This window comes from Microplitis mediator, chromosome 10 (assembly GCF_029852145.1).
Source record: "Microplitis mediator isolate UGA2020A chromosome 10, iyMicMedi2.1, whole genome shotgun sequence".
Classification (NCBI taxonomy): domain Eukaryota; kingdom Metazoa; phylum Arthropoda; class Insecta; order Hymenoptera; family Braconidae; genus Microplitis; species Microplitis mediator.
Window position 1 is genome coordinate 4,314,950 of NC_079978.1, and position 13,098 is coordinate 4,328,047.

The 13,098-nt window shown below is 28.2% G+C and overlaps 1 protein-coding gene across 1 annotated transcript; it reads right to left on the reverse strand.

Moving 5' to 3' along the window:
• Positions 1–9,250, reverse strand: LOC130675767 (uncharacterized). The gene is made up of 22 exons (XM_057481609.1): positions 8,899–9,250; positions 8,687–8,796; positions 7,811–7,901; positions 7,496–7,690; positions 7,333–7,426; positions 7,165–7,267; positions 6,967–7,069; positions 6,395–6,504; positions 6,252–6,320; positions 6,004–6,172; positions 5,677–5,856; positions 5,435–5,591; positions 4,899–5,083; positions 4,717–4,826; positions 4,543–4,633; positions 3,139–3,321; positions 2,967–3,072; positions 2,805–2,907; positions 2,508–2,711; positions 2,314–2,382; positions 2,041–2,209; positions 1–367 (listed from the first exon to the last, which is right to left on the reverse strand). Exons 1-22 carry the CDS (start codon positions 9,065–9,067, stop codon positions 27–29), a joined length of 3,111 nt encoding a protein of 1,036 aa, XP_057337592.1. The 5' UTR covers positions 9,068–9,250; the 3' UTR covers positions 1–26.
• Positions 9,251–13,098: the final 3,848 nt, after the last annotated feature.

Below are 13,098 nucleotides of genomic sequence, written 5' to 3' on the forward strand. Positions count from 1 at the left end.
TTTATTTTATTTTATTTATTGATAATTTATTGACGGGGAGTTAATTTTATGCGGGCTGAATTTTTCGGTCTCAATACCAGATCTGGTAGCATGCGAATTTCACCTGCCAGATCGATGGGTTCCAGATAAAAATTGTGTATCAAATGACCTATTATTGCTTTCAATTCTAGCATTGCAAATTTTTGTCCAATGCAATTACGCGGTCCTGCACTGAACGGTACATACGAAAACGGATGTCGTCCTTGGATATTTTCGGGTAAAAATCGGTCTGGATCGTAACGCAACGGATCGGGCCAAAAATTTGGATCCCGGTGTAAATCGTAGATGTGTATATGAGCCATTATATCTTTTGGTATAAAATATTCTCCTGAAATTATATTTTTAATAATTTATGTTATAAAAAATTACTTATGATTGTTATGGATTATGGCATTATGACAAGTCGCTCAAAAACTTTTCTATGCACAGAAAACTCTGTGGCATTTCTCTACCCAAAACATGTATATCGTAAAATAAAACTATCCTTGAACTGATTACTCCAAAACATCTTTATCCAGAACAACTCTCCTCAAGCTCAAGTTTTACTCCGACATTTCTATTCAATGCCAAGACTATTCAAAAAACACTTTTCATTATTAACTCGGCAGATTGCCATGTTTACTCAGAACCTAACTACCTTGTATCAACTTTATTCAAAAATCGTTAGCCCTAATACTCAGCTCAAAAATTTCTTGATTCCAAGATTTCTTTATTCCATTACATCATTATTCTAAGACATCTCTACCCAAACTTTTGAAAAAAAGTAAACAATTCAGTAAGCAGGAAAATGCTTTCTTCTTCTCAGAAATTTGGGTAGAGTTGTCTTGGAATAATGTTGTAATGGAGTAAAGAAATCTTAGAATCAAGAAATTTTTGAGCTGAGCTATTAGGGCTAACGATTTTTCAATAAAGTTAGTACGAGGTAGTTAGGTTCTGAGTAGACATGGCAATCTGCCATTAACTCAGCTACAAAATCATCGGTAACTGAATTAATAATGAAAAGTGTTATTTCAAATAGTCTTCGCATTGAATAGAAATGTCGGAGCAAAGCTTGAGCTTGAGGAGAGTTGTTCTGGATAGAGATGTTTTGGAGTAATCAGTTCAAGGATAGTTTTATTTTACGATATACATGTTTTGGGTAGAGAAATGCCACAGAGTTGTCTGTGCATAGGGAAGTTTTGGAGCGGCTTAATGTCATTGTTATAATTGATAAATTTAAAAGTATGTACGGAGAAAAATGTTGGCTCGAAACCTACCAATTTTTATTATGCTGTCGACCAAACTTGAAACAGGAAGGGAAGCATCCAAAAAGTTATTGTGTTCATACGAAAAATTATTATGCTGTATCACAACACTCACTACGCGCGAGAAACTTATCGATAAGCTTTAATAACAGTTACTTTCATACATTATAATAATTTTGATGCGGCATAATAATTTTTTATAAGAGCATAATAAATTTTTGGATGGTTCACTTCCTGTTTCACGTTTGGTCGACAGCATAATAAAAATTGGTAGGCTTTGAGCCGACATTTTTTTCCGTGTGTGTTCATTAAAAAGTGACTGCTACATTTTGATCAGTCGGAGTTTAATAGTATCATAGATGAATTTTTTTTAATGAAATTTATGATACGAATATAGAAAAAAATATTTAAGTTTGATTATTTAAAATTGTTTTACTTGGCAACAACTTTTTTTTCTTGATCACTTTTTAAAATCATTTAGTATACGATAAAAAAAAAATTCATATTCTCTATAAAAAAATTATAAATTTTTTTATCTCATTAATTGTTATTTTTATTCAGTTATTATTGATCATATATATGCCTAAAGTTTCTGAAGCATAGAATTTTAAACTTATAAAAAATATTGAAATTTATCTTATAGATGAACAAAAAATTATGAGCAGTGAGTTCGTAAAAAAAATGTTGCAGAATAAAACAGTCTAATTTCAAAAGTTGCATGCTCAGAAGGAGTGAAAAAAAGAAAAGAATAAATTACTCAGTTGCATGTCATCGGTGATATTACGTGAGATAAAAGGAACACTTGGGTACAAACGCAAAGCTTCTTTGATACAACGTTCAAGATAAGATAACTTCTGTAATTCTGTGATACTTATTTGTCCATCATTACTGTTAATAACATCATCAAATTCCTGCCTTACTCGTTCCTGTATAATGAACAACAATTTAAAATTTTTTATCAAACTTTACATCAGATATCATAATTGTATGTAATTATTTGTATCCATATAATTAATAATTTATTAGCAACCTGGATTTCATTATGTTCAGCAAGGAGTAAAAGAGTGAAACAAATACCCATTGCTGTGGTATCGTGACCCTGAAAGTGAATATGATTCAGCATAAATTTATCGTCAATTAAATACCTGCTAGTCTATTAGTATGCGTGTGATGTAATCATACAAAAAATTAATATACGCATGAAATAAATTAAGTAACGCTTACTTCAAACATAAAAGTGTCAACTTCTTCCCAGATACCGTCTTCGTCGATATGCCCGTTCCGCATCGCCGCAATTAATAAATCAAGCATCGCCAATCTTTTTTTTCGCGCGTAATCTTTATCTACTTCTGCGACATTTTTTTCATTTAATTCTTTCAAATGAATTCCTTTAGTGTCTTCGTGGTATTTTTTACGTTCGCCAATAATCTACATAATTATATATTTTTTTTCTTTTAAATAAATTAGCGAATAATAGTTTGAGTAGCAATTAATTTAAAAGTCGATTAATATTTGGGTCACCTTTTTAGAAAAACCTCGAACAATATCCAAACATTTAGTTTGAAGTCTCGATGAAGGTGAAAGGTGAAATGAAAAATCTGGATGTAACCAGGGCCTCAATAATCTGAATTTAAATTGAGTAGTTGTGTCATTAAATTACTAATTTTATGTAATTATTATTACCTGTGTAACATTAAGTTTCCCAAATCATGAATAGCTTTGCGATAAATTTTTTGGAAATTGTCCATCGAACTTTTTTTACCTTCCAGCGAAGTTCCCATGGCAGTTTCTTGGAAGAAAAAAAAAATTGTTACTGTCACAAAAAAAATATTTATGATTAGTTATGGAAGTTTACCACAAATGGCATTTAAAGTGTATTTTGTTATAAAAGGAACGAGATCTAGTGCAATTTGTCCGTGAAATTGTAAATCTTTTACCATACGACGAGCTTCTTGATCGAAAATACCAGAAAATTCTCGTAATACATTAAAATGAAATGCTGGAGTTAATATTTTTCTTCTTTTCTGCCATTTGCTTCCTAAATTAGGAAAAAAAAATTGTTCAGTCATAAAAATACTTAAGTTAGGTATCTTAATAAAAAATTGTTTTAGTCACTGAGAGAAAGAAGAACTTTTAGAAATATTGTATATTCTTCTTACAAGAAATTATGCTATTTAAAATTTTTAAACCTATTATATTTTTAAGGCAAAAATTTTAAAATTTTATTCAATACCACTTTCTTAATCGAAGAAATCCGAGCTCTGCTCGAGATATTCTGATATTTTTTTTTTGGAGTATAGTAAATAAATTTCGATTTTCTTCCATCAAGAAAATTATTTTCTAATTTAAATATAGAATTAATAATGTAATAATTTTTATTGATTTAATACTTAAAAAAATATGAGTGTGAATGTAGCAGACATCAGACAAATTTAAAATTATTAATGAACAGAGTAAATAATTAATAAAATAAAATTTTTGAAAAATACGCATTTAAAAAATTTTGAAATTGATAAGTGCATTTTTTGTAAATTTTATTTTTTTAATTATTTACTCTATTTATTTATAATTTTAAATTTGTCTGATGTCTGCTACATTCGCACTCAAAAAAATATTGTTTTTACAAAAGTTAATTATTTTTTCAGTGTAAGGTACAAAGTAAAAAATATTGTGTATCTGTGTTAAAAACGGTCCGTGTTAAAATTTTTGTGTTGAATCTTTTGTGTCAAATCAACACAATTTTTTGTGTTACTTTAAAATTTTTAATCGATTTACTCTTCAACACTTCAAAAGTGTTACTTAGTATAAAAATTGATATTATCAACATTTATTAAGTGTTACTTTAACATCAACACAAAAAAAGTGTTGAAATTTTAACACAAATTTTGTGTTAAAATTCAACACAAATAGTCTGTATTGAAAAATAACACAAAAATTGTGTGGACCGTTTCTAACACACAGATTGTGTTGATTTTAACACAATATTTTTTACTGTGTAAGAGACCCAGTACCCGATCACTCATGTATTTGTATATATATATTTACTAAATTTGACTAAATATACATATACATATGGAGTAATTGAGTACTAGGTCTTCTACCTTATTAATAATAAAAATTTTTTTGACGTATTTCAAATTGGTTTAGTGTTCAATACATTCCACAAATCATAGACTATTAATTTTTGACCTGAGGAAGCTCGAATAATAATATTATCAAATTTAAATATATATATAAATATCATTAATAAAATATTTACCTGTACTTGTAAGAAGACCAGTACCAAACCAAGGATATAAAAAGAAATAGATCATACTTTTAGAAATATTTTTCGAACTTGATAGCAATACCTAAATATTAAATTAAATAATGTTATTGCACATAAAATAAATTATTTTCATTAAAATATTAATTAAGTAAATTTTTTTTTTACTTCAATATCATCAGGGTGACGAATATTAATGACGCCATTTTTTAAACTCCATACTCTATAAATTGGATAAAAATTATCGTTCATTGATCTCACAGTATCCCACAATTGATCTAAATATTAAGTATTTATTTATATTTTTAATTAATTTAAAATAATTAAAAAATTTTAAATTATAAAAATACCTGGGGTGACTAAAAAATCCAAAGCATTACCAATAATTGGTATGGTTTTAGGGCCGGGAATTTTATCCAAATAAAATACTATTCTAGGTGACCGTTTTAAGGCACTTATATAAATATAATAAATAATAAACAATAATACAGATATTAAAATTAATGAAGCCATTTGTGCGCTTAGTAAGTTGTATATTTATACAACGAGACACTTGTTTAATAGACGACGTCTCGAGATTAACTGATGGAAACATATATCACGTGTATGAAAAATTATAAAAAAAAAATTGTAAGTTATGTCGATAATGTTTGTATTAAAATGAATACGTATATATTTATCACTTATCGAATAATTCGCGTGAGAAGTTTTATTAACGTTACGATAACCTTGGATATATCTGACGTCTATCGCTAAAGTCACTTCGTATTAGGGGTGAATAAAAATATCTGGTGAGAAAAATGTATAATATGATGATATTGGGAAAAAAATAAATATACATTTGTTTTAAAAAAATAACTTCTAGTATTTGCTTTTATTTTATTTATTTATTGGTACAAATTTAACGAAGACTGGGTGGGCTGCTCTGATAACAAGATCAGGAAGAATGCTTATGTCCGCTGTTGTTTCTTGTGGTTCTAAATAAAAATTATGCAACAATCCAGCGATCAGAGTTTTTAGTTCAAGCATCGCAAACTTTTGACCTGCGATACAATAATTAAATTTATTATTTTTGTTATAAATAAAATCTTCTTAGAGAAATTTATACTTATAAATTTATTGTGTTACCTATGCAGTTACGTGGGCCACCACTGAACGGTATGTAAGAAAATGGATGTCGTTTTTCTGTACGTTCTGACGAAAATCTATCGGGATCAAAAATATTTGGACGCGGCCAAAAATTTGGATCCCGATGTGTGTCTACTATATGAATATTTACTAAAGCTCCTTTTGGTACGAAACAATGTTCTAAAAATTTATGAATTTAAAAAATTGATAATTATTAAAAATGTACTGAAATATTTGATGTATATTGAGTTCTATAAAATTTTGTTGTAACTTAAAAAAAATTTTTTTTTTTTTACTTTTATTTAAATTAAAATAAATGATATTTACTTAATTGTACATCTTCTTGAATCTCTCTAGCTATGATAGGCACACTAGGATAAAGTCGTAATGATTCTTTTATACAACATTCTAGATACGTAAATTTTTGAACTTCATCAACTGAAATTTTCCCATTACTTTCTTTTAATACTGCGTCTATTTCTGCTCTCGCTCGAGCCTTAAAAAAATTTTTTTCGGTCATCAATTCGACTAATCATCAAAAAATTAAAATAAACTACAAGCATAATTTATATTACTTGTATATCTTTATGTTCCGCTAAAAGTAAAATGGCAAAAAACATTCCCATGGCCGTGGTATCATGACCCTGAAAATAAAATTAGTTTAAATTATGGTACATTATATAATAACGATAAAAAAAAAAATATTATTCGGCATTACTTCAAAAACAAAGGTATCAACTTCTTCCCTGATACCGCGATCGTCAACACCCAGTCCTCGTTTTGAGGCAGCGATCAAAAGATCAAGGAAAGCGAGTCTTTTGCGTTTCACTATTGCAAATAAATCATTGTTACTTTTTTAATATTATAAATATTATTTTTATGTTAATTAACTACACTGTAAAAAATTTGAGGAGTGAACGCGGATTAAATCCGGAGCGAATTTGGAATAAATGCGCAACAGATGACTGTTTATTTATTTAATCCCCCGGAGTAAAATTTACTCCAAAGGGGAGTTTATTTTTAATATTAAAACTCTGAATTGGAGTGAATGTGGATTTAAATAAAATCCAGACCACTCCGAAATTACTCCGCTGAAAAGACAAAGTCTCTATTCACTCCATATGCGGAGTAATTTTTTAAAAAATCTCCGAAACTCCGTGACGGAGTGAATTCGGATTTAAATAAAATTATCCGTAATCACCCCGAATTCACTCTCGATTTTTTGCAGTAGAGTCATGTAGGGGAAAGTATGCGCACACTTGCCCCAAATATATACTTTATTCAAATTACCTTTTTCATCAGTTTGTAAACTGGAATTCACTCCACCTGAGACAAAGTCATTCAAATATTTACCATTGGTTTCTTCATGATATTTTTCCCGTTCCTTTATTATCTACAAACCAGCCCAAACAAAATAAACAAATAAATTTATCTGTCTTATTGATGAGTCGATAATATAAATATAATGTTATATTTTTGTTAACAAACTTTATCAGAAAACCCATGAAGTATTTTTAAAGATTTAGCTTGTTCGCGACCTTTGGATGTTAAATTAAAGATCCAATCACTTTTTAACCACGGTCTTACAGCTCTGTAAAAAATTATTGTTATTTCTTTATAATGAGAAAAAAAAAGTAGTTAAGGCCAATATTTTACCTGTAGTAAAAAATTTCACCGATTTCGTAAACCGACTGCTTGTAGGATTTTTGAGCAGGGTCATTTTCTTTGGCTGTTGCTCCCATTGCTGATTCTATTTAAAAACATTTATTAATAATTTTTATTTTAATTAATGAAATAATTAAATTATTTTAGACAGTACCGCAAATTGTACTGAGTGTGAATGTTGTAAGCAACGGCAAAAGTTCCTTGATAACTCCATCATCGGATTTAACTTCTGATTTTATTTTGTTAATCATACGATCAGTATGATCGGTAATCGAACCCATGTACTCATGAAGATTATGCAAATGAAATGCTGGTGTCAATATTTTTCTTCTGCTTCGCCATTTATTTCCTATTAAAAAAATTTTTTTTATTTTACTCATAATTACAGCCTTAGTGAATAATTACTTGTAGACTTGTAATTATTTTTTTTTTATTGAATAATAACTGATTTATTAATGTCACTCATTACCTGTACTTGTAAGCAGGCCATCATGCAGCCATGGATGTAAATAATCGTAAAATAAACTTTTCTTGATGTTTTTATTGCTACTGAGTAGTATCTGTTAATTAAATAATTGAAATCATGATTAATAGTTTGAGTAAGTGTTTTTTTTTTATTAATTAATTATTTATTGGAAAACTTTTGATAAATAATGATACTGAAGTTAGCAGACGTCTAATAATTTTTGGGTTTTTTTAGACGATAAACCATGAAAAAAAAAAAATTGAAAAAATTGCACCTGTAGTTTTTTTAATTTTCTACATGTGCATATTTTTATTTTATTTTTTTGCAATTGATTTGTTGAAAAACAAAAATTCAAAAATTTTTAAATGTCTGCTAACTTCAGGATCATGATAATTAATATTCCCTGGTGGAAATTTTTCGGACTTTTCTCTGAAAAACTCTGAAAAATTCTTTAAAACTTTAGAACTGAGTTTTTCAGAAAAAATTCCGAAAAATTTCCACCAGGGTTTTTTTTGTTTTTTTATTATAAAAGTTGTTTTTTTAAATCGAAGATAGCTGATAAATTCGATTGTTTAATCGTTTTATCTTCGAATGTATTTTTAATTGTGACTCAATACTGAACAATTATAAGTCTAGATATTAAAGTTTTTTATTTTTTAATTGCAATGAAACAGATTATTGTCTAGTAGTTTAAAAAAAAAATTTTAATTAAGACTGAAAATATTCTAATTTTTAGAGTCCGATTCAAAATTTATTTTTACAAAATTATTATTTCTCATTTATATTTTTAGAAGAAATTCTAAATTATATAAAAATTTAATTTTTTTTATAATTAATTACTTTTTTTTTAATTAATAAAAATAAAATAATTTTTCATACTTCAACATCATCAGCATGTCGAATATTAATTATCGGCCAAAAACCAAGCCACAGTTTAAAAACAGGATAATAATTCCTTGATGAACGTCGGAAAAAATGCCAAAGATCCTCTTTAAAATAATTAATTAGTCAATTAAAATAAATAAAGAGTTTAATTATAAATTTATGAGCTTTTGTAAATTAAAAATAAAAAAAATATCAAGCTCACTTACCAAGTGGAACCATAACATCCAAAGCATTACCAATAATTGGATACCATTTAGGTCCAGGAATTTTATCACAAAGTCGTCCTCGTCTAGTTCCATGTATATAAAAATTTATCATAATTAATAAAAAAATAAATGAAAATAAAATAGTACATATTAAGGCCTGTAAATCCATGATTTTATATTTAAAAAAAAAGCCAGTATTATTTTTTGTTTAAATAAATCAAGTGTCTGATAATATCAGCGATCAACGATCAACGATTAAGGATCAGCGATTAATGATCTGGTTGATCGAGTCGTCGCAACACAACTGGCCTTTCAAATAATGTCTGAATAAAAACACTATCCACACTCAACATATAAAATGTATCCGTTTTTTCTCCCCACTCAATCTTTATTATTTTTTTTAATCATCCGTACACGCATTTTGCAACTTACTTATATAACTGTGTCTCTGAGTGACATCGATAATTACTCTAACATTACATGCATGAAATATTTACACTCATTAAAATTATAATATTATCTGAAGTTAATAGATAATAATCATAAATAAATTAGTATCATAAGTAAAAACTGATTTGTCATTGGTATAAAATTAAATTTTTACACGTTAATTACAAGCAACTATTTTGTTTGTTCAAAATTGTCATAGAATGGATTCAGTTGATAAATTTAATGACAAAGAGTGAAGGACAATTAAATATTAAATACATGCGCACATTGGGATTTTAATATAATTGTGATAACAGAAACGGCTGATGAATTTTTGAATAATTATATAAAATATTAATGACATTAATGCGAAATAATATCTCCGCGGTACTGAATTGTGGATTACTGGTATTCATTTATAAAAAATTATTTTTATCAATCGGAATACGCTGATGTGCTGAAAAATAATCTATTATTCTACAGTTGATAGCCAATGATTTCGTATTATCAATCGAATTAATATACTGATAATTTTTTAATATCAATGCTAACTAAAATGTATCACTAATAAGTTATTAGTGTAATTGCACTGATGATTTGTTACTCCACTTAAATTGATCACTAAAAATTTGTTGAATTAAAATATTGGAATGATTTTTTTAAATTTTATCGGTTACATATTTTTTTTTTAATTAACTAGCGATAAAAAAATTATTTTTAACTGTCGGTTAAGAAAAATTTATTAAATTAATTTTCGATTAATTTAAATAAATGGCATTCAAAATTTTATCATCAGTGGTATTGGAGTACTTGATTTCTGCAATTCACCGCGAGATGTCTCGATGTACTACAATTCTCTTACGTTTAAAATATGCCGTAATGACAGATAATTAAGTGTTAAGCAGAACCACATTAACTGATAAACAAGAATGAATTATAAGATAGAAATTTATTCTTTTTTTTCACTAAATATTACACTGCAGGAATTTTGCGGAGTAAACGCGGATGAGGTCCAGAGTGAATGTGGATCGGATGGCTATGTATTTATTTAATGTCCTTGGAGTAAAATTCACTCCGAAGGGGAGTTTATTATAAATTTGAAAATCCGGTTCGAAGTGAAATTAACTGCGAGTTTGAATAAAATTCCGATTACTCCAAAATTACTCGACTGGAAAAACTGACTCCCCATTTACTCCGAATGCGGAGTCATTTTTTCTAAAACTCCGGAACTCCGATTGACGGAGTGAATTTGAATGTAAATAAAATCCATAATTACTCCGAATTCACTCCCGATTTTTTACAGTATAAGGAATAACAAAAAAAAATCCATCTTAATTTAACTGTTGGTTATATGATTAGTTTTTGTCAATTCCATTTTGAATGTTGTTCGTCATCATTCGCTCCACGCTCTAGTTTACCCTGGTAACCCAGTTTAAGAGTGTGTGTGTTTGAGAAGTGATGCAGTAGCCGAGAATTTTCTTGCACCAATGCGCCAAAAGAAAAAAAAATGTAAAAAGCGCATGCTGGTCCTCCGGAAAACGTGATGTCTCGACACAGCTACCATATACTTTTATTACGGTTTTACTTTGTTATTTTAAAGCTGATGCTGGTGTTAATGCTGACACTGATGCTGATGTTGTTGGTTCCAAGAGAAGATCTCTACTACTGTACACGTTGGCTGATGCGCGAAAGTATTAAAGTATTAGCCTTGGACTCAATTCGAGAAATCGGAGATCCGGCTATACTGTAGGCCACACATCTTCATGTACTCTGAGGATACTCCGATACGGAAGTATCCTCATAAGATATTTTTATATAATTTATTTTCGTTATTTAAACTTGAAATTTTATTTATAATTCATTTTTTCCGACTTAATCAGTCAATAATGAACAATTAAATAACAATAATTAATATCTGTGAGATGATTATTAAATATTGTCGAAATATACACTGTAAAAAATCACCGGGGTAAGTCCAAGCGGTGTAGGTGTTAAATTTCAACACCGAAAGCGGTGTTAAAATAACGCCGCCGCCGGTGTAAATATTCTGTACCGGTGTTAAAAAAAATTCTCCGGTGTTAAAATAACACCGCTGCCGGTGTAAATATTCTAGACCAGTGTTAAAATAACGCCGTCGCCGGTGTAGATATTCTTTACCGGTGTTAAAATATTTTATTTTGTGAATGTTTTTACTTACTCGATCACTATACTTGTTAATAAATAAACATTTTTATTAATTTTCATAAAGAATTGACATTTTTTGTGTTTTATAATCTTTAAAGTTAATACTCCAAGCGGACGCAGTTTACCCAGCTTTTACACCGGTATTACTCCGCTTTTACACCGGTTATCCTGCTTTTACACCGGTTACCCTGCTTTTACACCGATTTTACTCCGCTTTTACACCGGTTACCCTGATTTAACACCGGTATTTTTAACATTGGTGAATTACTCCTCCTACGCCGGTGTAATTTTATTTTAACACCGGGCGGAGTTAAAATGACCATTTTCAACACCGCTCTTTTTCAGTGTAGAAAAAATAAATCGAAAGTTTTTTAATTAAAAAAAAATTGGTAAGTAAATTGATGGGAACTTGTCTATTTACTGATCCTCTTGATTGTTCCGAGGATTATTGGAGGAATATCCGGTAAGCTATGCATCATCGTCGATGGTAATAGTGTGCTTAGGCAAATGATTTGTGTCACGTGTGATTAGATATCAAACCTGACAACTTGTTGTACAAAGTAAAATTAATTTTATCATCAATTACATCTTTATTATCGGACACTAATTGATATTGTACAATGAATTTTATCGTTTGTGATAAAAAATTACTTTATTATAATTAATTACGGTATTCATTTTTAACAACTAGAATACGTCACATTAATTTATATATACGTATGAATTGTATTATTCATTATCATTACATCAATAAAGAAATTTGTCGGGTTCCCGGTGATTAAAAGAATACAAATATTTTGGAGTAATAATTTATTGGAGTAATTAGTACGGAGTAATAGAATTTGGTGTTAGAGATGACAATTGTCATTTTGGATCTCATGAATTATTGCTGGTCAAGTATAAAAATAACTTTTATACCTTTTGTTATAAAAGTTAATTGATTTTACATTATAAATAATTTAAGGAACTGATAAAGGTTAATTTAAAGTTTGAATTTGTTATTATTTAAGGTCTTCAACTGATCTATTCTATAATAAGAATTTAAATTTAAAAACTCTGGTTGGTTTATAAATAAACGCGGTAACTGTTACTATTTTAAATTCATGTTATTTGACATTAACATTAACTTTTGACCGCCATACATTCTTACATCACAGTCGACATTTATTTATACAAGGGAGTTTTAACGAAGAACTTGAAAAATTTTGTAATGGTTTGAAATTTTAAATTATTTTCAAATTCAAAATTCCCGGGTTTTCTTTTTGAAAGTATTTTTCCTTTAAAACTTTTTTTTCTTTTTTCAAACTTTAATTTTTTTCCAAATCATCAAATTTCCTAAATTTTATTAAGTGTGAAAATTTTTTTTTCATTTTTCAGAAGATTCTCCATTTTGTTGAAAAATTAAAAAAGTTTTTTTTATAATAATTGATAGTTTTTACTGTAAAAATAAGTGGAAAGTAAAAGATTAAGTACAATCAAGATAAAAAAATGCATTTTTTTTTTCATAGTCTCCCTATTGAGTCCACCCCTTGGCTGTAGACAGTTAAAAAAAATTTTATTGTCTGACCTATTTACTATAAATACATA

Excerpts from the sequence above, each read along its gene's own strand:
- LOC130675767 (XM_057481609.1), bottom strand. The coding sequence starts at position 9,067 with ATGGATTTACAGGCCTTAATATGTACTATTTTATTTTCATTTATTTTT. Across the intron at positions 2,908-2,966 it reads GGAAACTTAATGTTACACAG|ATTATTGAGGCCCTGGTTAC; the intron begins GTAATAATAATT and ends ATTTAAATTCAG. Across the intron at positions 2,383-2,507 it reads TTGACACTTTTATGTTTGAA|GGTCACGATACCACAGCAAT; the intron begins GTAAGCGTTACT and ends ATTCACTTTCAG.